The 24,168-nt window shown below is 63.1% G+C and overlaps 2 protein-coding genes across 2 annotated transcripts; one reads left to right on the forward strand and one right to left on the reverse strand.

Annotated features, from left to right (window-relative positions):
* Positions 1 to 6,317: 6,317 nt before the first annotated feature.
* Positions 6,318 to 11,491, reverse strand: RPL18 (ribosomal protein L18). Its single transcript, XM_065420908.1, has 7 exons — positions 11,440 to 11,491; positions 10,376 to 10,462; positions 10,004 to 10,111; positions 9,310 to 9,408; positions 8,981 to 9,104; positions 6,990 to 7,059; positions 6,318 to 6,442 (listed from the first exon to the last, which is right to left on the reverse strand). The coding sequence occupies exons 1-7, from the start codon at positions 11,440 to 11,442 to the stop codon at positions 6,367 to 6,369; spliced, it is 567 nt and encodes a 188-aa protein (XP_065276980.1). The 5' UTR covers positions 11,443 to 11,491; the 3' UTR covers positions 6,318 to 6,366.
* A 2,464-nt stretch (positions 11,492 to 13,955) lies between these two features.
* SPHK2 (sphingosine kinase 2) lies at positions 13,956 to 20,991 on the forward strand. Its single transcript, XM_065420897.1, has 5 exons — positions 13,956 to 14,379; positions 18,680 to 18,829; positions 19,178 to 19,272; positions 19,518 to 19,633; positions 20,013 to 20,991. Exons 1-5 carry the CDS (start codon positions 13,956 to 13,958, stop codon positions 20,989 to 20,991), a joined length of 1,764 nt encoding a protein of 587 aa, XP_065276969.1.
* Positions 20,992 to 24,168: the final 3,177 nt, after the last annotated feature.

Below are 24,168 nucleotides of genomic sequence, written 5' to 3' on the forward strand. Positions count from 1 at the left end.
CAACTAAATTATCCCAGCCAGGGCTTTGTCAAGCTGGGCCTTAAAAACCTCTACGGATGGAGATTCCACCACCTCCCTAGGTAACCCATTCCAGTGCTTCACCACCCTCCTAGTGAAATAGTGTTTCCTAATATCCAACTTAGACCTCCTCCACTGCAACTTGAGATCATTTCTCCTTGTTCTGTCATCTGCCACCACTGAGAACAGCCGAGCTCCATCCCCTTTGGAACCCCCTTTCAGGTAGTTGAAGGCTGCTATCAAATCCCCCCTCACTCCTCTCTTCTGCAGACTAAATAACCCCAGTTCCCTCAGCCTCTCCTCGTAAGTCATGTGCTCCAGCCCCTTATTCATTTTCGTTGCCCTCCGCTGGACTCTCTCCAATTTGTCCACATCCCTTCTGTAGTGGGGGGCCCAAAACTGGACGCAATACTCCAGATGTGGCCTCACTAGTGCCAAATAGAGGGGAATAATCACTTCCCTTGATCTGCTGGCAGTGCCCCTACTTATACAGCCCAATATGCCATTGGCCTTCTTCACAACAAGGGCACACTGCTGACTCATATCCAGCTTCTCGTCCACTGTAATCCCCAGGTCCTTTTCTGCAGAACTTCTGCTTAGCCAGTCGGTCCCCACCCTGTAGCGGTGCATGAAATTCTTCCATCCTAAGTGCAGGACTCTGCACTTGTCCTTGTTGAACCTCATCAGATTTCTTTTGGCCCAATCCTCCAATTTGTCTAGGTCCCTCTGTATCCGATCCCTACCCTCCAGTGTATCTACCTCTCCCCGCAGCGTAGTGTCATCTGCGAACTTGCTGATGGGGCAATTCATCCCATCTTCCAGATCATTAATAAAGATGTGAACAAAACCAGGACCGACCCTTGGGGCACTCCGCTTGATACCGGCTGCCAACTAGACATGGAGCCATTGATCACTACCCATTGAGCCCGACGATCTAGCCAGCTTTCTATCCACCTTATAGTCCATTCATCCAGCCCATACTTCTTTAACTTGCTGGCAAGAATACTGTGGGAGACCATATCAAAAGCTTTGTTAAAGTCAAGATATATCACGTCCACTGCTTTCCCCCTATCCACAGAGCCAGTTATCTCATCATAGAAGGCAATCAGGGCATGACTTGCCCTTAGTCAATCTATCCCCCACCGCCCCCAATTTATCCATCCCCGCCCGAGGAGTATCATGAACCCAGCCACGTTGTTACCCGGGGTTCTTTCAACCCAAAGCTCTTGGTAATTTTTACTCAGTGCGAGGTGGTGTCAGGAAATAAATCAGGGGAGACACAGCCATCCGACCGATAGATGGCTGGCACACACAGGACAACACTTAAACTTAAAGCTAAACTTTACTTAATCTCAAGCACTCACACACGTCCGCAACAGGTTAGTAAAACACCCCCAACCCTCGATAATTACCAAAGCTGAGTGTGGCTCTCGAATGGCACAGCGGCAGGCTTCCATCGGCCAAATCTTCCGTCTGCCGGTGGGGACCCCCGAGATGCGTCCAGAGGGAACGTCCCTGAAGAAACCCTCCCGAACAGTCCAACTAACGCAAACTTCCCCCCCTTATTTATACGTTAGCACTAGGATGACGTCACTTAAAGAAAACTTGCTAAGCCAGTGATTTTTAAGAGTCAAGCAAGAGGTTTACTTCTGATCATTAATTTAACCAGATGTGGGGGTTTTTTAGAGTGCACGTGCCTTCATACCCTGATAGACAGATTCTTGTTTTTCTAAAAGACAAGCCTCAGCAATTTCAACATTCTTAGCAGGAAGGGCGGAGGGTGAAGCCACCCTTTCTGTGGTACCCAAAAACCCCCTCCCTTCCTGCCTTGGTGAAGTTAAGGCTGCTGCGTGGCCACTTTGCGGCCGGCTGACTTGGCTACTGTTAGCAATAAGCAATAGTGATTCGGGCACTTTACTGGTTTGCCAAGATCTCCCCGAACGAAGTCTCCGGCGCCCACTACGGGCCAGAGCAGGAAGTGCAGGATGAGGCGCCCGGCAGAGCTCGGAGAGGCGCCCGGAAGAACCTGCTGGAGCCCCAAAGAAGGAGAATCCGCCCGGGCTGCCGGCTGCCAGGAGAGACGCCTGAGGACAAAGGTACCGTCCCGCAGAGGGGCAGGACTTTTGGGTTCTCCCCCTGGCTCAGGGAGGGGAGTGGGGTCTAGTGGTTAGAGAAGGGGGGAGGAGGGGCTGGGAGCCAGGACTCCTGGGTTCTCTCCCCCAGTGACCCCGTGCCCTGTCCCTGCAGCGGAAGCCCCGTCTGGCATCGGGGACCTGGTTCTGGCAGCTGAGCTGATGGAGATGGCCGGGGTGTCCCCCTGCTATGCCCAGCACCGGGGCGGGACCCAGCCGGCCGTGCAGCACGACCATGGGGCCTACGGCGTCCCCCAGGAGCCGGCTGCGCTGGGCCACATGGTGCGGGAGCTGCAGGAGACGGTGCATCGGCAGAGCCAGCTGCTGCAGAGCTCGCAGGAGGCCCTGGCCGCCAGCCAGGAGCGCTGCCAGGAGCTGCAGGTGAGGGGCGAGGCACTAGGGGGCGCTGTGCTGCAAGGCGAGGGCATCATTCCCATACCCCACCCCAGAGTCAGCCGCATCCCAGCGCCGGGCGAGGGATCCCCGGATACCCAGCCCCTGCGCCCCACCCCAGATGGGCTGGGCGAGAGGTCCCCGGATACCCAGCCCCTGCGCCCCACCCCAGATGGGCTGGGCAAGGGGTCCGTGGATACCCAGCCCCTGCGCCCCACCCCAGATGGGCTGGGCGAGGGGTCCCCGGATACCCAGCCCCTGTGCCCCACCCCAGATGGGCTGGGCGAGGGGTCCCCGGATACCCAGCCCCTGCACCCCACCCCAGATGGGCTGGGCGAGGGGTCCCCGGATACTCAGCCGCGTCTCTGGCTCTGCGTGCCGTAGGAGAGGTCGGAGAGCGAGTGCTGGGCGCTGGCGTCGGAGCTGGGCCAGCGGATTGCGGCGCTGGAGGCGGAGAACCGGAACCTGCGGTGCGAGCGGGACCAGCTGGAGAGCCAGACGCAGGGGCTGCGGGAGGAGCTGGAGCGGAGCCGCAGCACGGTGCTGCACATCAGCCAGAAGCTGAAGGAGCAGGGGGGCCGGGCCGGGCCGGGCCGGTTCTGCCTGGCCAGCGTCCGGGACGACGGCAAGCGGCTGCGGTTCTACACCGGCTTCGGCAGCGCCCAGCGCCTGGCCGCGTTCCTGGCCTTCCTGACGGAGGGGGAGCCGCAGCGGGGGGCCGAGCCGGGCCCCCCCAGCGCCCTGAGCCCCGAGGACCAGCTCTTTCTGGTGCTGGTGCGGCTGAGGCTGGGGTTGCTCCTGCAGGATCTGGCCTTTCGCTTCCACCTCTCCGAGGCCACCGCCTCCCGCTACTGGCTCAGCTGGACCCAGCTCATGGAGACCCGGCTGGCCCAGGTGAGCCCCCACCCTGGGGCCGGCGCCCCCTAGGGGGAAAAGGCCCCAGGCCCCATTCCCCATCCCCTGAGCCAGCCAGTCCCTGCCCTGGGGCTGGATGGGAGTCGGCGCCCCCTCGAGGGGAGCAAGGGAGAATCTGTGCGCGGAATAGATTGGAGGGACTGGTCCACCCCTCACATGGGGGGAGCATAGTCCCATCTTCACATGGGAAGGGGTGTGGCCTGGAGGGACAGGGGGTGTGGCCTGGAGGGGCTGGTCCCCCCACCTGGGAAGGGGTGTGACCTGGAGGGACAGTCCCCCCACCTGGGAAGGGGGAGTGGCCTGGAGGGGCAGGGGGTGTGGAAGGGGTGTGGCCTGGAGGGACAGTCCCCCCACCTGGGAAGGGGGAGTGGCCTGGAGGGGCAGGGGGTGTGGCCTGGAGGGGCTGGTCCCCCCACCTGGGAAGGGGGAGTGGCCTGGAGGGGCAGGGGGTGTGGCCTGGAGGGGCTGGTCCCCCCAACTGGGAAGGGGTGTGGCCTGGAGCCCCCTCCCCCCCCACCGGGCAGCGCCTGACACTCCCACCCCCTCTCCCACAGGTGCCGGTGCGGTGCAGCCCGCGCTACGTGGAGCGGTTCGAGCCGCAGCGGGCGGCGCGGGTCGGGGGCGTCCCACTGGTGGTGCTGGACTGCGCCCAGCTCTGCTTCGAGGGCCGGGGCCGGCGGCTCTACGACCTGCAGGGCTGCGCCCTGGCCGCCCCCAGCGGCTTCCTGGCCTTCTGCTGCAGCGCCGCCCTGCGGGGCGGGGAGGGGGGGCCGGGACTGCCCCCCTTCCTGCAGGACGGCCCCGTGGCCCTCAGCGCCCGGCAGGGGGAGGCCAGCCGGCAGGTGCTGAGCCTGGCCAGCCTGGCCGACAAGGCCCTGCGCTTCCGCTTCCTGCGGGGGGTCCAGCCCCCCGCCATGGAGGGCCAGGTGGGGCGGGCCTGGGCCATCTGCTGCTACCTGGCCTGCCTGCTGCATGAGCCCATGGGGCTGGCCTAGGCAGGGGGGTCTGCCTCTGCCCCTGGGGGGAGGTGGGCCTTGGGGATTCCCTGCCTCCCCCCATGGCTGGCAGGTGTGGGGCTGGTATAGGGCCCTGCATTCGAAGGGAGATCTGGGGAGCATCCAAGGGGGCTCACTGGGGGTGGGCAGGGGGGTCCTGCTCTCAGCTGTAGCTGATCTATGTGGCAGCCTGGATAGGGCATTTGGCCCCCCAATGCCCCCTCTTGGGGGGGTCCACACTGGGAGGGGGCTATGGTTGGGGGAGGGGCAAATCCTGCTCCTCAGCCCTGGGAGGGGCCGAGCCCCCCCGCCCCCCAATTCCAGCCCACGAAGGCAGGAGGATGGGATGGTATTGGGGCGCTGGAGGCAGCTGGATCCCTATCATTCCCCCTTCCACACAGGTGCGGGTAAAGCGAGGCACAGGAAGACCATGCTCAGCCAAGGGTGGAGCCAGGGATAGAACCCAGGAGTCCTGGCTCCCAGGACCCTTCCCCCGCTCTCACCACTAGTCCAGACTCCCCTCCTAGAGTCAGGGAGAGAAATGGTGTTAAGTGGTTAGAGCACACTGGGGCTGGGAGCCAGGACTCCTGGGTTCTATCCTCAGCTTTGCTGCTTCGGTTTCCCGCTTTGTTTTCTCCCCCTCCTGTCCCCGGGCTCGAGCCGTTTGGGGGTGCCTGGAGAGGGGAGGCAATTCCCCACCTTTGCCAAACGGGAGGGGGGGGGGGCTGCAGGGCCACATCCCTGCTGCTCTCCATGCAGATGGGTTCGTGGATTATTTGTAACCTGTCCCCGCTTTTGGCTGGAAATAAACCCTTTGTTCCTGGGAACGGCGGTGAGGAGAGATCCGTGAGCAGGGCCCCCTCCAATAATCCACCTGTATTGCAACCTGGGGGCACAGCCCTGCCCCACAGCCACGGGGAGCAGGAGAAAGCCCTGGGCCCCTCCCTTGACAGAGCGGGATTGTGGGTTCTGGGGGGGTCAGGACTCCTGGGTTCTCTCTCTCTCTCTCCCAGGCTCTGGGAGGGAAGTGGGATCTAGTGATTAGAGCAGGGGGCTGGGAGCCAGGACTCCTGGGTTCTCTCCCCCAGGCTCTTGGAGGGGAGTGGGGTCTAGTGGTTAGAGCAGGGGTGGGGTGGGCTTTCCATGTCCTGGCCCCAGCTCTCCCCTGGGGGAGGTTGGCTGGAGGGGCAGGGCACTGGCCACTTGCAGCGTAAGTGAGGCACCTGCTGGGATCGCCTCTGCCCCACTAACTCGGAGCCCATCCAGCAGAGCCCTGGGGCAGAACAGATCGCGGGGGGGGAGGGAGAGAGAATGACAGTGCTCCACACGGCTCACCGGCCCCAAGCAGCCCACAGCCCCCCGGAGGAGCCAACGCCAGGGTACAGGGGGCAGCCCCGGGCGGAAGCCTGAGCCCTACTGGAAGGGCAGGTGCCCCCAAAACCTAGTCCTGCCCCCCTCACAGCTGCTGTCTGTGGGAGAGGGACAGGGGCAAATACAGACACTGTTACAACCTGGGGCGGCCCAGGGGCTACTTATCCAGGGACCCCTCACCTGGTGCTGAGACGTGGCCCCACCGCAGTAGGGCTGGTTATCCAGGGATTCCTCACCCAGTGCCGAGATGGGGCACGGCGCAGGGGCTGGGTATATGGGGACCCCTCCCCTGGTGCTGAGACATGGCCCCTCTGGGGCGAGGGGGGGGCTGGGTATATGGGGGCCCGTTGCCCCGCACTGGGACATGGCCCCTCTGGGGTGGGGCGTGGGGGCTGGGTGTACGGGGACCCCTCACCCAGCGCTGGGACGTGGCCCCTCTGGGTTAGTGGGGGGAAGGGCACCGCCCCGCAAGCAAACACAGCAGACGCCAGCCCACGGTTCTGACCCATTTATTGGACACAGGCAGGTGCGGGCCGGCGCCGTTAGTTCTTGTAGCCCCGGCTGGGGCGGCGGCCCCGGGCCCGCTCGAACTTCCGCCCCTTGGAGCGCACGTAGGGCCTGCGGGGAGGGGAGAGAGGGGTTAGCCCTGCCCCCCATGCCAGGGATTCCCCCACTCTGCTCCGGCCCAGTTCACAGGCTGCCCCCCGCCCGCTCTCCAGGGGTGGAAGGCCCAGGGGGCACCCCGCGGCCGGTGCTGGCTCCAGGGGCAGCACGAGGGGGGGTTGTTTTCAGACATGACCCAACGCATTAGCGGGGCAGGTCACGGGGCTCTAGTGTCTCTGGGAGTCCTGGCTCCCCCCCCCCATAGCCGGGGAGAGAACCCAGGAGTCCTGGCTCCCAGCCCCGCAACCACCAGACCCCACTCCCCTCCCATAGCGAGGGAGAGAACCCAGCAGTCCTGGCTCCCAGCCCCCCCTCCCCCCCATAGCCGGGGAGAGAACCCAGGAGTCCTGACCCCCCCCCCTCCCCCCAAGAACATGATCCACTCTGGGGATATGCCTCTATTACCCGGACTTCCCCCCAGCCAGGGCTCGTGCTCAGCCCAGCTGGGCCAGGCACAGGAAGCGGGACCTGGAGCAGGGGCGGGAGGGGGGTTTGCACTCACTTGGTGTGACTGTGGGGGGTGCCGGGGGCCTTGCCGAAGTGCCGGTACACCTCGCGTCCCTTCCTGGGCCCTGTGGGGAGACAGCGTTACACCAACAGTGACCCCTCGCATGGGGGCGCAGCCCCCCCCCCCCAACTCCCAGGAAAGGCCCGGAGGGAAGGACGTGGCCTCTGGTTCAGAGACAGCGCAAGGAGGGCTGCTCCGGCCACCAGCCCACAGGGGCAGCCTGGCCCTATGCAGAGCTCGGGGGCCAGCAACTCCATGTGCCAGGGCACGGTGGGGAGAGCCCCGTTCTTCTGCGCCAGGAGCCCCCCCACAGCTGTGCCCAAGGCAACTCCCAGGCCGGGCAGGGTAGAGCTTGACTTTAGGGAGGCTTCTGATACCGTCCCGCAGACCTGATCATGCACAAACTAGGGAAAGCCAACCTAGATGGAGCTACTATAAGGGGGGTGCAGAACTGGTTGGAAAACCGTCCCCAGAGAGTAGTGATCGAAGGGCAGAACGAGTGGGGTCCCGCAGGGATCGGTTCTGTTCAATATCTGATTTACATAATGGCATAGAGAGAACACGGATAAAGTTTGTGGACGATACCAAGCTGGGAGGGGTTGCGAGCGCTTTGGGGGACAGGATTAAAATTCAAAATGATCTGGACAAACGGGAGAAATGGTCTGAAGTCAATAGGATGAAATTCAATAAGGACAGGGGACTGGACTCGATGACGTCTCGAAGTCCTTTCCAGTCCTAGAATCTATGAAATGCAAAGTGCTCCACTTAGGAAGGAACAATCAGTTGCACACATACAATGAATGCATCCGATGAAGTGGGTTTTAGCCCACGAAAGTTTATGCTCAAATAAATTTGTTAGTCTCTAAGGTGCCACAAGTACTTCTGTTCTTTAAACTGGGAAATGACGGCCTAGGAAGGAGTACGGCAGAAAAGGATCTGGGGGACCACAACAGTGTAACGCTGCTGCAAAAAAAGCAAACATCCTTCTGGGATGTATTGGCAGAAGTGTTGTAAGCAAGACACGAGAAGTAATTCTTCCGCGCTGATTAGGCCTCAACTGGAGTATTGGGTCCAGTTCTGGGCGCCACATTTCAGGAAAGATGTGGAGAAATTGGAGAAAGTCCAGAGAGCAGCAACAAAAATGATTAAAGGTCTAGAAAACATGAGCTATGAGGGAAGATTGAAAACATTGGGTTTGTTTAGTCTGGAGAAGAGACGACTAGACTGGGAGGGGACAGGATAACAGTTTTCAAGTACATAAAAGGTTGTTACAAGGAGGAGCGAGAAAAATTGTTCTTCTTAACCTCCGATGATAGGACAAGAAGCAATGGGCTTAAATTACAGCAAGGGCGGTTTAGGTTGGACATTAGAAAAAACTTCCTGTCAGGGTGGTTAGGCACTGGAATAAATTGCCCAGGGAGGTTGTGCAATCTCCATCACTGGGGATTTTTAAGAGCAGGTTGGACAAACACCTGTCAGGGATGGCCTAGATAATCCTCCGTCCTACCATGAGTGCAGGGGGCTGGACTAAATGACCTCTCGAAGTCCCTTCCAGTTCTATAATTCTATGTAGGGCCCCCTGCCTGGGGCAGCCAGCTCTGGGGTGGGGCGCGGGGGCTGAGTATACAGGGACCCCTTGCCCAGTGCAGAGACGCAGCCCCTCTGGGGTGGGTCACGGGGGCTGGATACACAGGGACCCTATATCCAGTGCTGGGACGCAGTCCCTCTGGGGTGGAGCGCGGGGGCTGGATACACAGGGACCCCTCGCCCGGTGCTGGGACACGGCCCCTCTGGGGTGGGGCAGGTCAATTTCAACAGCACTAACAGTGCAGGCCCCAACACCCCACCCTGTTCAAACTGGCTGCCCGGGGACAGCGCCCCCTACTGAGCCCTGGCCCTGCAGCCCAGCTGGCCCCCGCTGCCTGTTGCAAGTTGTGTGGGGCAGGGCCAGTGCCTGTCCCAGCAGAGGGCGTGGGAGGACTCACCCGAGAGTAGCACGGTGCCCTGGCCCTTGGGGGCTGCCATGGCCAGCTGGTCAAAGGTCATGATCTGACCCCCTGCCTTCAGGATGCGACTGCGGGCTCCTTGGGTCACCCGCAGGGCACAGACCTGCCAGGAGAGACGGGTCAGTGACACCCCAGTGCTGGCCCCCAGCCTCCCCCCCCACTCCCCTCCCAGTAGAGAACCCGGGAGTCCTGCCCCCAGCCCCCCACCCCAAACACTAGCCCCCCACTCCCCTCCCAGAGCTGGGGAGAGAATCCAGGAGTCCTGGCCCCCCCCTCACCCCCCATTCCCCTCCCAGAACCAGTTTCACCTTCAGCTTGGGGATGTCGTGGATGCGGATGTCGTCGGTGACGGTTCCCACCACCACGGCCGTCTTGTTATCCCGCCCCGGCAGCTTCATCTTGCGGATCTGGGGCAGGAAGGGGGCAGAGGCTCAGTGAGACCCCCCCCCTCTGGGCAGTGCCCCCTGGGACATGGCCCTCCCCGGACACGCTGTCAGTATCTCCAGGGTACAGGGACTCAGGCAGGGGGTCGAGGGTAGGGCCGGCCCGGCAGGGGCCGCGGGTCGAGGGTAGGGCCGGCAGGGGCCGTGGGTCGGGGCCGTGTAGGGCCCGCGGGGTCGAGGGTGGGGCCGGCCCCGCAGGGTCCGTGGGACGGGGGTCGGGGTTTGGGGCCGCGGGATGGGGTTCGAGGGTAGGGCCGGCCCGGCAGGGGCCGCAGGACGGGGTTTGGGGCCATGTAGGGCCAGCAGGGGCTGCAGTCGAGGGTAGGGCCAGCCCGGCAGGGGCTGCGGGTAGGGCCGGCCCGGTAGGGGCCGCGGGACGGGGTTTGGGGCCATGTAGGGCCGGCAGGGGCTGCAGTCGAGGGTAGGGCCAGCCTGGCAGGGGTTGCGGGTAGGGCCGGCCCGGCAGGGGCCGCGGGACGGGGTTTGGGGCTGTGTAGGGCCGGCAGGGGCCGTGGTGGAGGGGCACCAGCAGACCCCCCCTCCCCCGGTCCCCACTTACCATGCGGGAGAGGGCAAGCGGCGGGCGGTTGGTGCGGCTCATGAAGAGGCGTTTCAGGACAACCTTGTTGAAGCGGGAGCTGGTGCGGCGCGCCAGGAAACGGTACAGCTAGGGGGACACGGCCGTCAGGGGGAGCCCTTCGCCCCGCCCCCACCCCGCAGGCACCCAGGGGAAACTGAGGCAGCGAAGGGGTCTACTGGCTGCGCTTGCACAGGTCACATCAGTCAGCGGCAGAGCCAAGCACAGAACCCAGGTGTCCTGGCTCCCAGCCCCCCCTCCCCTTCCCAGAGCCAGGGACAGATCCCAGGAGTCCTCACTCCCCACCCTCCCCCAGCGGAGAGAACCCAGGCATCCTGGCAGGGGGCGCGTTACCTTGACCAGCAGGCGCAGGTAGATGTCCTGGCTCTTAGGCTCCGTGCGGCGAACCTTGCGGTCCTTGTTGTGTCGGATATCGACACCCTGGGGGGGAAAGACACCGTCAGGACCCCTGCCTCAGTGTCCCCTCCCCCAGGACTCCCCAAGCTATGGGTCTGAGGGGTGCCCTGACTCTCCCATGCACCCAGTACCCCATAAGTCACCCCATCCCCTGCTGCCACTACCCCAACAGCCACAGCTCCCAGGCAAATTAGAACCCCCCCCACCCCAGGGTGCACACAGCAGCCCCCCCATGCCCTGTCCCCCCAGCTCCTCATGCCCCCCCAGTCCCCAGATCCTCCCTTCCTCATCCTGCTCCTTACGGGGTGACCCCCCAGCCTCCCCCAAACAGCCCACCCACCAGTGCCACCCCTCCTCTCAGACCATATGCCCCACAGTACCCCCCACACTGGGTGCCCTCTGTATCCTCCCCCGCTGGGTGCTCCCCGCCACACCAGGTAACCTCCATGCCCTCTGCTCCACAGGTCCCCCCAACCCCCACCCCACTTGGTGCCCCATGTGCCCCCTCACCTCCTCTTATATGACCTCCTTCCCAGCCTCTGCACAGGGTGCCCCCCATACCCTCCCCCAACCCCCACTGGGATCCCCCCACCCCTGCTATGTGCCCCCCGTACCCTCCCCCACTGGGATCCCCCCACCCCTGCTATGTGCCCCCCGTACCCTCCTCCACCCCCACTGGGTGCCCCCCACCCCCGCTAGGTGCCCCCCGTACCCTCCCCCAACCCCCCCTGGGATCCCCCCCCCCACGGCTGGGTACCCCCCACTCTCACATGCCACCCCCCAGACCCCTCCCCTTGCCCGCCCCCCACCAGCTGTCCCCGGGCAGGAGCCCCCCCAGCTCCCCGCATGTGCGCGGGGAGGCCCCGGCGATGGAGGCCCCCCCGCCCATTCAGGGCGATCCGGCCCCCCGGGGCCCCGCCACGGCCCCCCGCAGCCCCGGGCTCGGCGCCCCCGCCCGGCGGATGGCGGCGGATTCCCCCGCGCCCCCCCCCCCGGCTTACCATGGCGGCGGCGGCGGCGGCTCGGCCTGGGAAGGAAGGAGGCGGGGCCGCGCGGGGCCTGATGGGAGCGGGCGCTCCGCTCTATGGCAGCGCGGCGGCAGGCAGAGCCCCGCTGGGGCCAGACGTGCGACGCTCCGGCCGGCGGGCTCGATGGTTCTGGAGGACTCCGAACTATAATAGAGCAGCTGATAGAGTTTATGGAGCCCAGCCAGATCAGTTATCACAGAGATTGGGGCTAGACTAGGCTGGGCCGGGGATACTAGAGCAGAACAGAATGTGGCTACTGGAGTTAACTAGAGTACAATATAACATGGTCACTAGACTGGAATAGAGCAGAACAGATCCAAAGTTGGTGACTGGACAGACTAGACTAGCCGGACTAGACTAGTTTGGACACTAGACTAGACCACAGTGACTGCGCCTCAGATCCATGGGGAATTCTGACATGTTGCAATTTCGTTTCCTCCCTTAAGTGAAAATCTCACCTGTTTGGGCAAAATAATTCATCCCGAGTTGCTTCCTTTCGGCCTCATGGACACCTTTAAGCCTTTCTATTGTGTTGCCTTATCACAGAGAACATCAAAGTCCAAAGGAAGCGGCTGAAAGGAAACCTTTGGCCCATATTGAAAGGAAACGTTTTCTGCAGAACGTTTACAAGACATTGACACATGCCTGCGTTTTGATGTTACCTGATATTCATTTTCCAATGGAAAACTTCTTCCGTCCGTTCATTTTCAGGTCTCTCTGGTTGCCATTAATACACAATTACTTGTACATTTGAATCTTGGGGGGTAGGAGGAGGGGAGGAATTGGTTACCACACAGATGGGACAAAAAATCTATATACCAATATGGGATGAATAGACTAGAATAATAGTGTGTGTCTCATTATTAAAAATAATACATAGAGTCTGATTGATGCCTTTAAGTATTAGCACAATGCAAATAATTTGTTGTTTTTATTACAAATTATTATTTATTAATTTATTATTAATTTGTTACTTATAATAAACTTAAACCACTGTGGGTGCTTAGATTGTGAGCTCTTGGGCGGCACCGTATTAACACCTGGTAGAAATAATAATGTACAGCCCCTAGCGCAATGTGGTCCTGGGCCGTGATTGGAGCTCCTAGGTGCTACCGTAATACCCCTAATAACTGATGTACAGCTCCTAGCACAATGGGAGTCCAGCTCTGCATTTCCCCTACTAAATATGGCCGCCATCTGCATTAGCTGTTATGGAGGGAGAAGCAATTTTCTTTGCCCACATCCAAGATGGCCGTAATGCCCATTTGATTTCTATGGGAGGGCTGGGAATAAAGGCAGGGCCCAGTTCCCAGAACAAAGATGGCCGCCCCACTGCGTCGGTTCATACAGGGAGGAAACTATCTCCCTTGCCCACACTCAAAAGGGCCGCCACATCCCATTGAATCGCAGGGAGGAGGGTGGAGCCAGACCTTTCCGCCCACAACAAAGATGGCCGCCACAGGGGCTTTCGGAAGCAGGGCGAAGCCGGCGGGAGTGGTGCTGCCCACCACAAAGGTGGTGGGCGTGGGTGTCGAGCGCCCTGATTGGTGAGACTGGAAGGGCAGCTCTGTGATTGGCTGGAGCCAGCCACTCCTCCCCATTTATGGGGCCGGCTAGCGCCTGCTGGAAGCACTTCCCGGAGAGAGGGAGGGAGGCAGGTCCAGGGGCAGGGGGGATAGAGGGAAGGGGGGCGAGGGAGTAAGAGGGGGGCGAGGGGAAGCACCTGCTGCCGGGGGCAGGGGATGGTGGCAAGTGTCAGCCCTGCAGGGGGGCCCATTTCCCAGCCCCCCTGCCCTATAGCGCGGGGCCAGGCTGCTCCCCGCCTGCGCCCCTAGCTGGGGGGGTCTGGATCGGTTCCAACCCCCCCGTTTCCCCAGGCCCCATTGCGGCCCGGGGGGAGGGGGGTGGTAGAAAGAAACTTTCTAAGTGTCTTTAAAAATCCCAGCGACTCCTGGCTCCCTCCTGCCTAGCCGGGCCCCCCACCGCCAGGCGAAAGCAGACATCGGGGAGGGGGGAGAGGGCTGGACCCAACTCAGCTCCCCCCTCCCCGCTGGGCCCCTCGGGAGGGGAAAGGCTAAAGCCGGCTTCTGGATCCCTGCGGGCCCTTCCCCCTGCTGAGCCGCTTAGTCAGGCCGGTTCTCATTCCTCGGCTGCTTGAGATTCCCCAAGATTCCTGCCCCGGGGCGCTCCCCTCGGGGATGGGGCATCTTGGGGTGTGACGATCTCACCGGAGTCTGGGTGGGCCAGAGGCAGCAGAACAGACTTGGGGTTTGGGTCTGGACACTTCTCCTAGTGGGGTTAGTTGTTCCCTGGCCCGCCGGCCCGGTGCTGATCCACCCCCCTGCCCAGAAGCGGGCCATGTCCTAGTGGCGGTTTGGGCGGGGTGGGGTGGGGAACTGGGGGAGAGTGGATGGTGCTGAAAGGACCCACCGGAGGTGCAGCTTGAGCCTGCTGGGGAAGGCTGGGTGGGCCACGGCACCGCCGGGAAGATGAGCCTCGTCCTGGGCCCGTACGGCGAGGGTGCAGAGACGCTGCTTCACGGGGAGTTTGGGGCTTACCCCTCCAAGGGCTCCCGCTACGCCCTCAGCCTGACCCAGACGGCGCTGCACATCCAGCGGCTGGTGCCCAAGCCGGAGACAGACCAGCGCACTGTGGTGCCCCTGGCCGAGGTGGTGGGCTGCCACACGCTGCGCAGCCGGGCGCCGGCCGACCGGGCGGCGTATTTCTCTGTCTACGCCTACCCGCTGAAGAAGAGGAAGGTGGCGGTGGGGTCCGGGCGTGGGCGGCAGAGGGCGGCACGGACCTTCCAGGTGGACGGGGCCAACGACTACGAGAAGAACCAAGCGGTGGCGGAGAAATGGGCGGCTGCCATCAAGTGCCTGGTGCTGGGTATCCCCATCTCCAGTGACACAGGTAAGGCTGCCGCTGTGCCTTCTGCCCTGCTCCCCTCCCGGAACTGGGGTGAGAACCCAGGAGTCCTGGCTCCCAGCCCCCACCCCCATCGCCCTCACCCGCTAGATTGCACTCCCAGAGCCAGGAATAGAACCCAGGAGTCCTGGCTCCCAGCCCCCCCTGCTCTAACCACTAGACCCCACTCCCCTCCCAGAGCCAGGGAGAGAACCCAGGCGTCCTGGCTCCCAGAACCCATCTCTCCGGTTGGATCTGCTGTAACAATAATAAAACAGATGCTGTTGTGGAGACCCAGAGACGGTTCCGCCCGGGGCCTGGAGATAGGACGTCAGCCCCCCTTGGACGTTTCACTGCCCTGGCCCTGAATGTGTGCCCGGGACAGGGGGTTGCAGCCAGCGATGGCTCCGTGATCTCAGCTGCTGGAGAGCCCCAAAACCAGACCCGGCGACGAGGGGACCCCTGCCCCACCTGCCCCCTCTAGCTTCGCCTGCCAGGCTGAACCGCCCTTGGTGGGTTTTACAGGCACAGGATGGGGGCCCGGACGCCTGGGTTCTCTCCCTGGCCCTGGGAGGAGAGGGGGAGTCTGGTGGTTAGAGCATGGCGGGTGGGATGGGGAGCTGGGATCAGGACGCCTGGGTTCTCTCCCCGGCCCTGGGAGAGGGGTCCAGCCCCTAGAGTATGGGGCAGCTGGGAGGCAGGCTATCTGGATTGTGTGTGCCCGCAGGTGGGGCTGGGGAACCAGTACCCGGGTGGTGCCTGGCATGCTTGGGGGCCCGGATGGCAACGCCTCGGTTCAGGGAACTTGCAGGCCGGGTGCGGCCCCGTCCTTTCCTTGTCCCGGGCGGGGATCCAGGGGCAGGGCTGGGCTGGGCTCCTTTGTCTTCCACAGCGTGGCCAAAGGTCAATGGATTGTCTTGAAGGTGGGGCTGTCGGATTCCTTGTCCTCCACCCCCTAGGCTCCCCTTGGGCGCCCCATCTCTCCCCCTCCACACACACTTGGTCTAACCCCTCCCATATCAGGGCCTCTCAAGGAGCCTCCCAAACCCTGGGGGGGCAGGATCCCTCCTGGAGGGACTGGGGGTTGCCTTCAGCACTGGCTCCCCACCTCTCTGCACCTGCTGAGGGATGGGGGTTGCTGAAGGCGGGGCTGGATTGGGGGGCAGATGCCATGGACGGGGGCTTGGTGGCATGGGGGTTGGCTCCAGGGAGTGCCTAGGGACAGGGTGGGGGGCTCTGGCAGGGGTGTGCATGGGTGCAGTGGAGGTGCATGAGTGGGGCTGGCTGGTTGAGGGGCACGCTGGGCATAGGGTGTATTGGGGGGGTATCAGCGCTGCCTCTCTGGGCTGGGGACCCTGCAGAACCTGCCCCACTATCAGCCCTGGGTGTAAAGTGCAGCCGTCTCCGCCTGGTACGATAACCGGGGAACTTTTGACTTGGAGTGAGGAGCATCCACCCCCCCTCCAACCACTTGATTACGTGCCCCTCCCAGAGCCAGGGTTAGAACCCAGGAGTCCTGGCTCCCAGGCCCCCCCCCCTGCTCTAACCACTATATCCCACGCCCCTCCCAGAGCCAGGGTTAGAACCCAGGAGTCCTGGCTCCCAGCCCCCCCCTGCTCTAACCACTATACCCCACTCCCCTCCCAGAGCTGGGGATAGAACCCAGGAGTCCTGGCTCCCAGCCCCCCCCGCTCTAACCACTATACCCCACTCCCCTCCCAGAGCTGGGGATAGAACCCAGGAGTCCTGGCTCCCAGCCCCCAGTGGGCAGGCACTAGGAAATGGATGAGTGTTTGCATGCCCCAGCATTCCTTTTGCAGTGTGTGGTGGTGGTTCTGGGTTAATCTTTCCTCCCTGCACATCCTCCGGGCTCACTTATCTACTTCCCTCACCCTGCCGGGCAGGGTGCTCTCCCCTGGCAGTCTGTGCTGGGCCCTAGGGGGGCGCTATGCAGCCTGGAGTGGGGTGGGGGGCTCAGTAGAGGGCCCTCTTCCTATGCCTCACCACAGAGGGGCTGCATCTCCGTGCCAGGCGAGGGGTCCATATAACCAGCCCCCACGTCCCACCCTCCTGCCACTGTCACGCTGGCTCAGAAGCTCAGGGCGGATCAGTCTAATATTGTCCTGGGTTCCTCATTACATGACCCGACTGTGTCGCAGCTTGGCCGCCTGGCTGGCCGTTCGCTGCACCGCCTGGCCGTGGTCAGCCTGGCATCCTTCAGCGGTCGGTGCCTCTGTTTGCGTTCTGGCTCGTCCCTCCCGATGAACGGACGGAGACGTGTCAATCCCGTGTGATCAGGGCGCGCGACAGCTGGAGTTCACCATCCTTTTTCTCCGGCCCCTCGGTCGCGAACGGGATCGCCTGGTTCTAGGCTTGGTGACTCTCTCCATAGCTTCTTTTCCAAAGCCGGATCGGGAGCGCTGAGTTGTCGTGCCATCCGGAGCTGTGCAGGACGATGGCCAGGAGCTGCTATCGGTGTCTATCGGTAACTCGGAAGAGCGAAGGATGGCTCTTCCCTGCTGTGGGATTTTTCTTGGCTCTCTGATTTCCTCAGCGTCTCCATTCGCTTGCGATCAAAATGACTGAAATCCCGCGGCGGTGAATCGTGGCCTGTTGTTTTCTACTGGATCTCCTTTCCAACGTCCAAGATCAAATCCTCCGTCAAATTCTTCCATCGTGGCTGCCACGCGGTGGCCGAGAAGGTCATTGGTGTTTGATCCCGTGCGCTGTGAACGCAAAGCCGTTGTCTCTGTAAGTCATTTCTGCGATGAGCCGGCCTGGGCTGCCCTCCAGGGCAAGTCACGGCTGCATGAGGTGACATCGACTCTGGTTGGGGTCGAAGGCGATTGTAAATCCCGTCGGACGCGAGGGAGACCTCTGCTCCTGGGCCAGTTGTCAAGTCTTGCCACGAATATTCACTTTCGCTCTCCAGGCAGGCTCTTTGGCATCACATGTGATCGGTCCCAGAACGACGTCTCATCTGGATTGTCTGTAATACGAGTCCCCGCTCAGACCGCTTGGGTGCGGCAAACTGCTGCAAAATGTCCATACTTCGTGCATTTATGAAAGCGTGTGCCTTCGGCTGGGCGTGCGTCGTCTCTTGGGATACGAATGTTCCCCAACTTGTGCATTTAGGCTGTCAGGCTTTGGCGTTTGGAGTTTGACCCTTTCGCCTGGGAGATCTCGCTCCTTGCCTCCGAGGTTTCATGGCAACGGCTTGTTGTCCTCCTACCATGTCCAAACAGCTTCTAAGCTGGTTTCTGGTTTTTCAGGTTTGGCCAGCTGCCCTCCGCATTGCTGGGGCTTGCTGTTTGAACAGGGTTAAGTCTGGCTTTAATTGCAACTGCCCTGCAAGGTTTTTATCCGTGCACCCAACGCCCAGCCTGGCTCTGGTGTTTTCGTGTTGCCAGCCAATGCGTGCCGAGCTCTTCTGAAACCGGCAGCCTTTTCCCCCTGCTCCTTCAGCTCTCTGCTGGACACCTGCTGTTCCATAAGCCACGGTTCTCCGCAGTATAAAGCAGGCACCAAAAATTGGCAGCAGCCTGGTCTTGTCAGCCTAGCGACAGGCTTCGGGGAAGTCAGAGCATGTACCCATTTGCTCGGAGCGGAAGGAGCCCCCTGCAGATTGTCCCTCTCCTTGGGGAGCTTTGCCAATGGGTAGGCTAGCGAAGCTGAGAGATTCAGGGGCTTTGAGGCGAGACCGGGTGATTGGAGCCTGCGGGGGGGGGGGTGTATGTTGGGGGGTTTTATGCTTCCTGGTTGCAGCATTTGGTGCTTCCATGTCTTCCCTCTGGCTCGCTCTTGGCAGCCCGGAGCGTGCACCTTGTGTACAGGAAGTGGCAGGGCTGCTAACACGGCAGGCGTCTGTATCAGATCTGGCCGGAGTACAGGGCTTCCCTCGCCCGGCTGGGCCTTCCATCAGCCTTTAATGTGCTGCCGGGGGGAAGGGCAGGGACGGCTGAGGTTGGCTCCAGCGAGGTGTGTGGTGCCCACAGGCATCTGGTGGCTCAACAGTTCAGCATTCCATTACAATTCCTGTACTCCCCGCACCCCACCCCAGAGGCAGCCGGGTCTCCGCGCCGGGCGAGGGGTCCCTGTGTAACCAGCCCCCGGCCCCAGAGGCAGCCGCGTCTCAGCGCCGGGCGAGGGGGTCCCCGTGAAATCAGCCCCCGGCCCCAGAGGGGCCACGTCTCAGCACTGGGCAAGGGCTCCCTGTATACCCAGCCCCCGCGCCTCACCCCAGAGGCAGCCGCATCTCAGCGCCAGGCAGGGTTCCCCTGACCTGCTCTCCCCGCTCTCCTTTCAGACATCGCTCCCAGCCTCCTGCCGCGCCCACGCCGGCTGCTGCTGCTGCTGAACCCGTTTGGGGGCAGGGGCCTGGCCCTCCAGTGGTGCCAGACCCATGTGCTGCCCATGATCACGGAGGCGGACATCAGCTTCAACTTGATCCAGACAGGTGACAGGGGACCGGGGGCGGGCGGGAGAGAGAAGGACCTGCGGCCTGTGGGGCAGGGCGATGGGCTGGGGAGGAGGGGGAAGGGCCTGGGGGGCAGGGCAAGGGGCTGGGGGGGAGGGAGAAGGGCCTGTGGCCTGGGGGGCAGGGCAAGGGGCTGGGGGGGAGGGGGAAGGGCCTGTGGCCTGGGGGGCAGGGAAATGGGCTGTGGGGGAGAGCGACGGGCTGGTGGGGGAGGGGGAAGGGCCTGCGGCCTGGTGGGTAGGGAGATGGGCTGTGGGGGAGGGGGAAGGGCCTGGGGGGCAGGGCGACGGGCTGTCTGATACCCCGTCTCTCTCCTCCTGCTCCCAGAGAGGCCAAACCACGCCCGGGAGCTGGTGAAGAGCATCAACCTGGCAGAATGGGATGGGATCGTCGCCATCTCAGGGGATGGGCTCCTATATGAGGTAATGCCCCTCCCCTTCCCCGGCCATAACGTCCCTGGCACCCTCCCCTGCTGTAGGTCTGACCCCGCTCCCCTCACGGAGCCAGGGAAAGAACCCAGGAGTCCTGACTCCCAGGCCCCCCCCTGCTCTCACCACTAGCCTCCACTCCTCTCCCAGAGCTGTGGAGAGAACCCAGGAGTCCGGGCTCCCAGCCCCCCCTACTCTAACCACTAGATCCCACAGCGGTTCACCTTTGTGCCGAGTAGGTTCTCAACGGGCTGATGGAGCGCCCTGACTGGGAGCAGGCGATCAAGATGCCGGTTGGGATTTTACCGAGTGGTTCGGGGAACGCCTTGGCCGGAGCCATCAACTGTAATGCCGGGTAAGGGCAGCGCTAGCGGCGGGGGGTGGGGGACGGGGGGCCTGGGAGCCCGGATGCTTGGGTTCTCTCTGGCTCTGAGAAGGGAAGGGGGTCTAGTGGTTGGGGGAGGGCCTGAGAGTCAGGACTTCTGGGTTCTATACCCGGCTCAGGAAGGGGAGTTGGGGCTGGGGGGGTGCATGGGGAGCAAATGGGGGTTGTGGAGGGTGGGGAGAGGCCCTCCCCTATCCCGCACCTCCTGCCCAACCTGCTCTCCCCATGTGTCCCCCTGGGAGCTGGGGCGAGCGGCTCCCCCTGCAGCAAGGGGCAGCGGGGGGGGGGGGGGTGTTGCCAGGGAGCTGTATCCCCTGGCTGGTCGGCTCACCCCAGTCCTGCCCCCCAGCAGGCTGGAGCAGGTGCTGGGCCTGGAGCTGCTGCTGAACTGTGCCCTGCTGCTGTGCCATGCGGCTGTGGCCCCGCTGGACCTGGTGGCCGTCACCACGGCCTCGGGCGCCCGCTGCTTCTCCTGCCTCAGCGTGGCCTGGGGCTTCGTCTCGGACGTGGACATCGAGAGCGAGAAGTACCGGCACATGGGCGCCGCCCGCTTCACGCTGGGCACTCTGGTGCGCCTGGCCTCCATGCACACCTACCGCGGGCGCCTCTCCTACCTGCCCGCCGCCGATGCCACCGCCCACCGGCCCATCTCCCGCAGCATCACCGTGGCCCCCAACGGCCGCCTGCCCCTGCAGCGCCTGCCCTTGCACCGCGCCCTGTCCGACATGGGGCTGTGTGAGGAGCGCCACGCCTTCCGGGGGGCTGAGCCGGCTCCCGCGCCCTGCCCCTCGCCCGGCTCCCCGCCCCCCTCCTCCGCCTCCGTCCTGCCCCCGCCCAGCTTCTCCTTCGAGCCTGGGCCGGGGGAGCTGCCGGCCGGCGGGGCGGGTGAGGCCCAGGTGGGCGGCCCCCCGGACGAGCTGTTGGTGCCGCTGGGGCAGCCGGTGCCCGGCTCCTGGGTGACGGTAGAGGACGACTTTGTGCTGGTGCTGGCCATCTACCAGAGCCACCTGGGGGCCGACCTCTTTGCCGCCCCCTTCGCCCGCTTCGACGACGGGCTCATCCACCTCTGCTTCATCAAAGCCGGCATCTCCCGCGCCGCCCTGGTCCGCCTCTTCTTGGCCATGGAGAAGGGCAGCCACTTCGAGCAGGAGTGCCCCCATCTCGTCCACGTGCCCGTCCGGGCCTTCCGCTTGGAGCCCCTCACCCGCAAGGGCATCCTGACCGTGGACGGTGAGCGGGTGGAATACGGCCCCATCCAGGGCCAGGTGCACCGGGCCCTCGCCAGACTTATCACCGGCGTCAACCGCCTCAAGATCGCCACCGGCTGATGCCCCCGGCTGGGCGCGGAGAGAGGGTCCCGGCTTGTTTCAGGGGGTAGCCAGAAACGGCTGGAAGGGGACGTGCTGCCCTCCCTCCTGGCGGCAGGGGGCGCAGCGGGGACCAAGCTGCGCTGCTCCTGCCTAAAGCTGCCTATTTATTGCTTTGATCCTGGCATCACCCACTGAGTGAATGTAACGCAGGGGCGTGACCCCCTGTGGGAGGGGAGGGGGTGTTTCCCACCATGTGGGGGTCGCAGGCGAGAAAGGAAAGGGATGGGCTACGTGAGGTGCTGCGCGTGGCCCTTTTTCACCTCTACCCCATCCCGTATCCAGGGGCCACTAGGGAGTCGGAACCGGGTCCGTTCCCATTGCCTGCCACTAGGGGGGAGGCTTTGCCCGTGTGGGGAGCCACGGGGCTGGTGCCTCCGGCCACTGGGGGGAGTGGGAGGGGCTGGCAGGTGTCCGAGCAGGCGCTGCAGTACCCCATGTCTCCCCCTAGGGGCCTGCTGGGGAGCTGCCCTCGCATGCGTGCCAGGTGTGCAGCCTTCTGTCTCCCCCTAGGGGCTGGAGGCAGGGCTGCAGGCAAGACGCTCCCATTACACGCGGGGTGGTGGTGGGGAAGTGGCTTTGCAGACCAGTTGCTGATCTCTGCGGTGCGGTCATTCTGGCTGCCCGCCCCCACTCTAACCACTAGCGCCCCCTCCCCCCGGAGCCAGGCTAGAACCCAGGAGTCCTGGTTCCCAGACCCCACCCCACCCCCGCTCTAACCACTAGACCCCCCTCCCCTACATGAGCCGCAGGTAAAATTTTTGGAGGGGAGTGGGGTCTAGTGGGTGAGGGCAGTGGTGGGCAGGTATGTGCCTCAGTTTCCCTCTGTCCCAGAGGCTGGCAGGCTGGCCCCCCTCCGATGGCCGTGTGCCAGGTGCACCAGAGCCCGGCGGGAAGGGGCAGGGCCCGGCAAAGGATGCAGGCTGGAGATTTCTTTGCACTAAAACCTCTGTGTTCTGTGAGTGGGGACGGCCAGCGTCGTGTGCTGCGGGGGCGGGGGAGACAATGTCTGTCTGTCCTGTGTGTCCTACTAGTTGCTGCTACTAACAGCCTCCTCCCCCCCACGCAAAAAAAAAAAAACTGATGTGAGCAAGAAACTAGAATGAGCTGAAATTGATCAGCCCCCCCTATCCCTCCTGGGCCTGATCAGCCCCACCGGCCCATCTATCCTAGTATCTGACCTTTTCCCCCCCATCAGCTCCGTGAACCCATTTACCCTGCTGTCCAGCAATGCACGGGGAGGAGCAGCTCTGACTTCCCCCACAATGCAGAGGGAGGCAGTTTCTCGTCTCCCCCCTCCCCCCCCCGCCTTGCTAAGGGGGGGTGCTGGCATCAGGCCCTCTGTGTTAACCCCGCGTGTGCCGCGGCCGCCCTCGCTTTTCCCACGTCTCGTCCGTGTGTTGAAGTGATTTAGACCTATGCAATAAAGAAAGAGCATGAGGCCTCAGGCCCGCGCCCATCATTCAGCTGCTGGGCTGAGCAAGCAGGGGCTGCAGGTCGGGAGTGAGGGGCATTGGCAGAGCTTGGGGGGGGAGCCCAGGGCTGGGCTAGCAGGGGCTGTGGGTCAGGAGTGAGGGGCACCGGCAGAGCTGGGAGGGAGTGCAGGGCTCGGCTAGCAGGGGGCTGCAGGTCGGGAGGGAGGGGCACCGGCAGAGCTGGGGGGGAACCTAGGACTGGGCGAGCCGGGGGCTGTGGGCCAGGAATGAGGCGCCCTGGACAAACTGGGAGGGGGGGGAGCCCAGTGCTCTAGATCCCCCATTCGTTGAAGTGGGGGACCTTTGTGCGTTGCAAAGCTGGAGGTGAAATGAAGGTGCATTGCTGGGTTTGACCACTACGGGGCAGCACACCACAAGTGTCAGGTGAAAATAAACAAGGCCCCATCACCTACTGGGGAATGGTGTCTTTCCCCTCTAGGGGGCGCTGGCCCTGGTCTGGCCCCAGGGCAGGGACTGGCTGGCTCAGGGGGTGGGGAATGGGGCCCGGGGCCTTTCCCCTCTAGGGAGTGCTGGCCCTGGTCCGGCCCCAGGGCGGGGACTGACTGGCTAGCTCAGGGGGATGGGGCCTGCGCTGGCCCTGGTCCGGCCCCAGGGCGGGGACTGGCTGGCTCAGGGGGTGGGGAATGGGCCCCGGGGTCTTTCCCCTCTAGCAGGTGCTGGCCCCCAGGTGGGGACTGGGGAGCTCCGACCTGGCCCCCAAGCCAGCTGGGGTGGCTATGTGCTGCTGTAACACAGAACTGTGCTGATATATATTAGGGCCTGCGCTAATAAAACCCACTGGTGACCCATCCCCACGAGGCAGGGGCGGGGTGTTAAACCCAGGGACTGACCCTCCCCCAACACACCCCTGCCACAAACGCATCATACACCCTCCCCCCAGCAGGCAGATATACACCCCCCCGACCCCCTCCAGCTGGGATGCCCCCTCCCACCCCCTAATCAAAAAACACTCCCACCACCGCTCTCTCTGTTCATCGCTTTCTCGGCTCTTTTATTGCCCTGGTACAATTGGCACCAGCCGGCGGAAGCGGCCGGCCGCCCTTCTGCATTCCTCGGTGAGCATTCGGAAAGGAAAAAAAATAAACCAAGAACCTCCCCTCGACCAGGCCTTGACAACCGAGCCCCGGACCCTCCCCCTTATATATTTTTTTTCTTTCTGTATGAAATAAGTCTCCTTCCCCTCCATAAAAATATAAAACCCCGTCGTCCGATCCTGCGCCGGCCTGGGATCGCTGCGGCCGGGCGGCTGTCCCCGCCCCACGCAGATCCTGCGCTGCTCTGGAATAGTTATTCCGCCCCAAAAAAGTTGTCTCTTCTGCTGAGCTGCAGTAGCCGTGTGTGTCTGTCCCCCCCCCCCCTGAAAAAATAGATCCACGCGCTGCCTTTCTCTGTCCATCCGTCTGTCTAGCCCTGCTGCCACGGGTGGAGCTGGCTGGGCCGGGTCGCTGTCTTCTCCCCTAAATGGTCTAGCTCCGTCGCGCGGCCTCGCCCGCTCCCCGAGAAAAGCAGCCCGCGGGCGAGGATGTGGCGTGCCGGTAAACGCCTGGGGTCCGTGGGGCAGCGCCTGGGGCCCCGGCTTCGTAAAAACACCCGAAAAGACAGAAAACCCCTGGAAAATCCTAACCGGCTAGATGGAGCGGAA

The sequence above is a fragment of the Emys orbicularis genome, chromosome 21, assembly GCF_028017835.1.
Source record: "Emys orbicularis isolate rEmyOrb1 chromosome 21, rEmyOrb1.hap1, whole genome shotgun sequence".
NCBI classification, from domain to species: Eukaryota; Metazoa; Chordata; order Testudines; family Emydidae; genus Emys; species Emys orbicularis.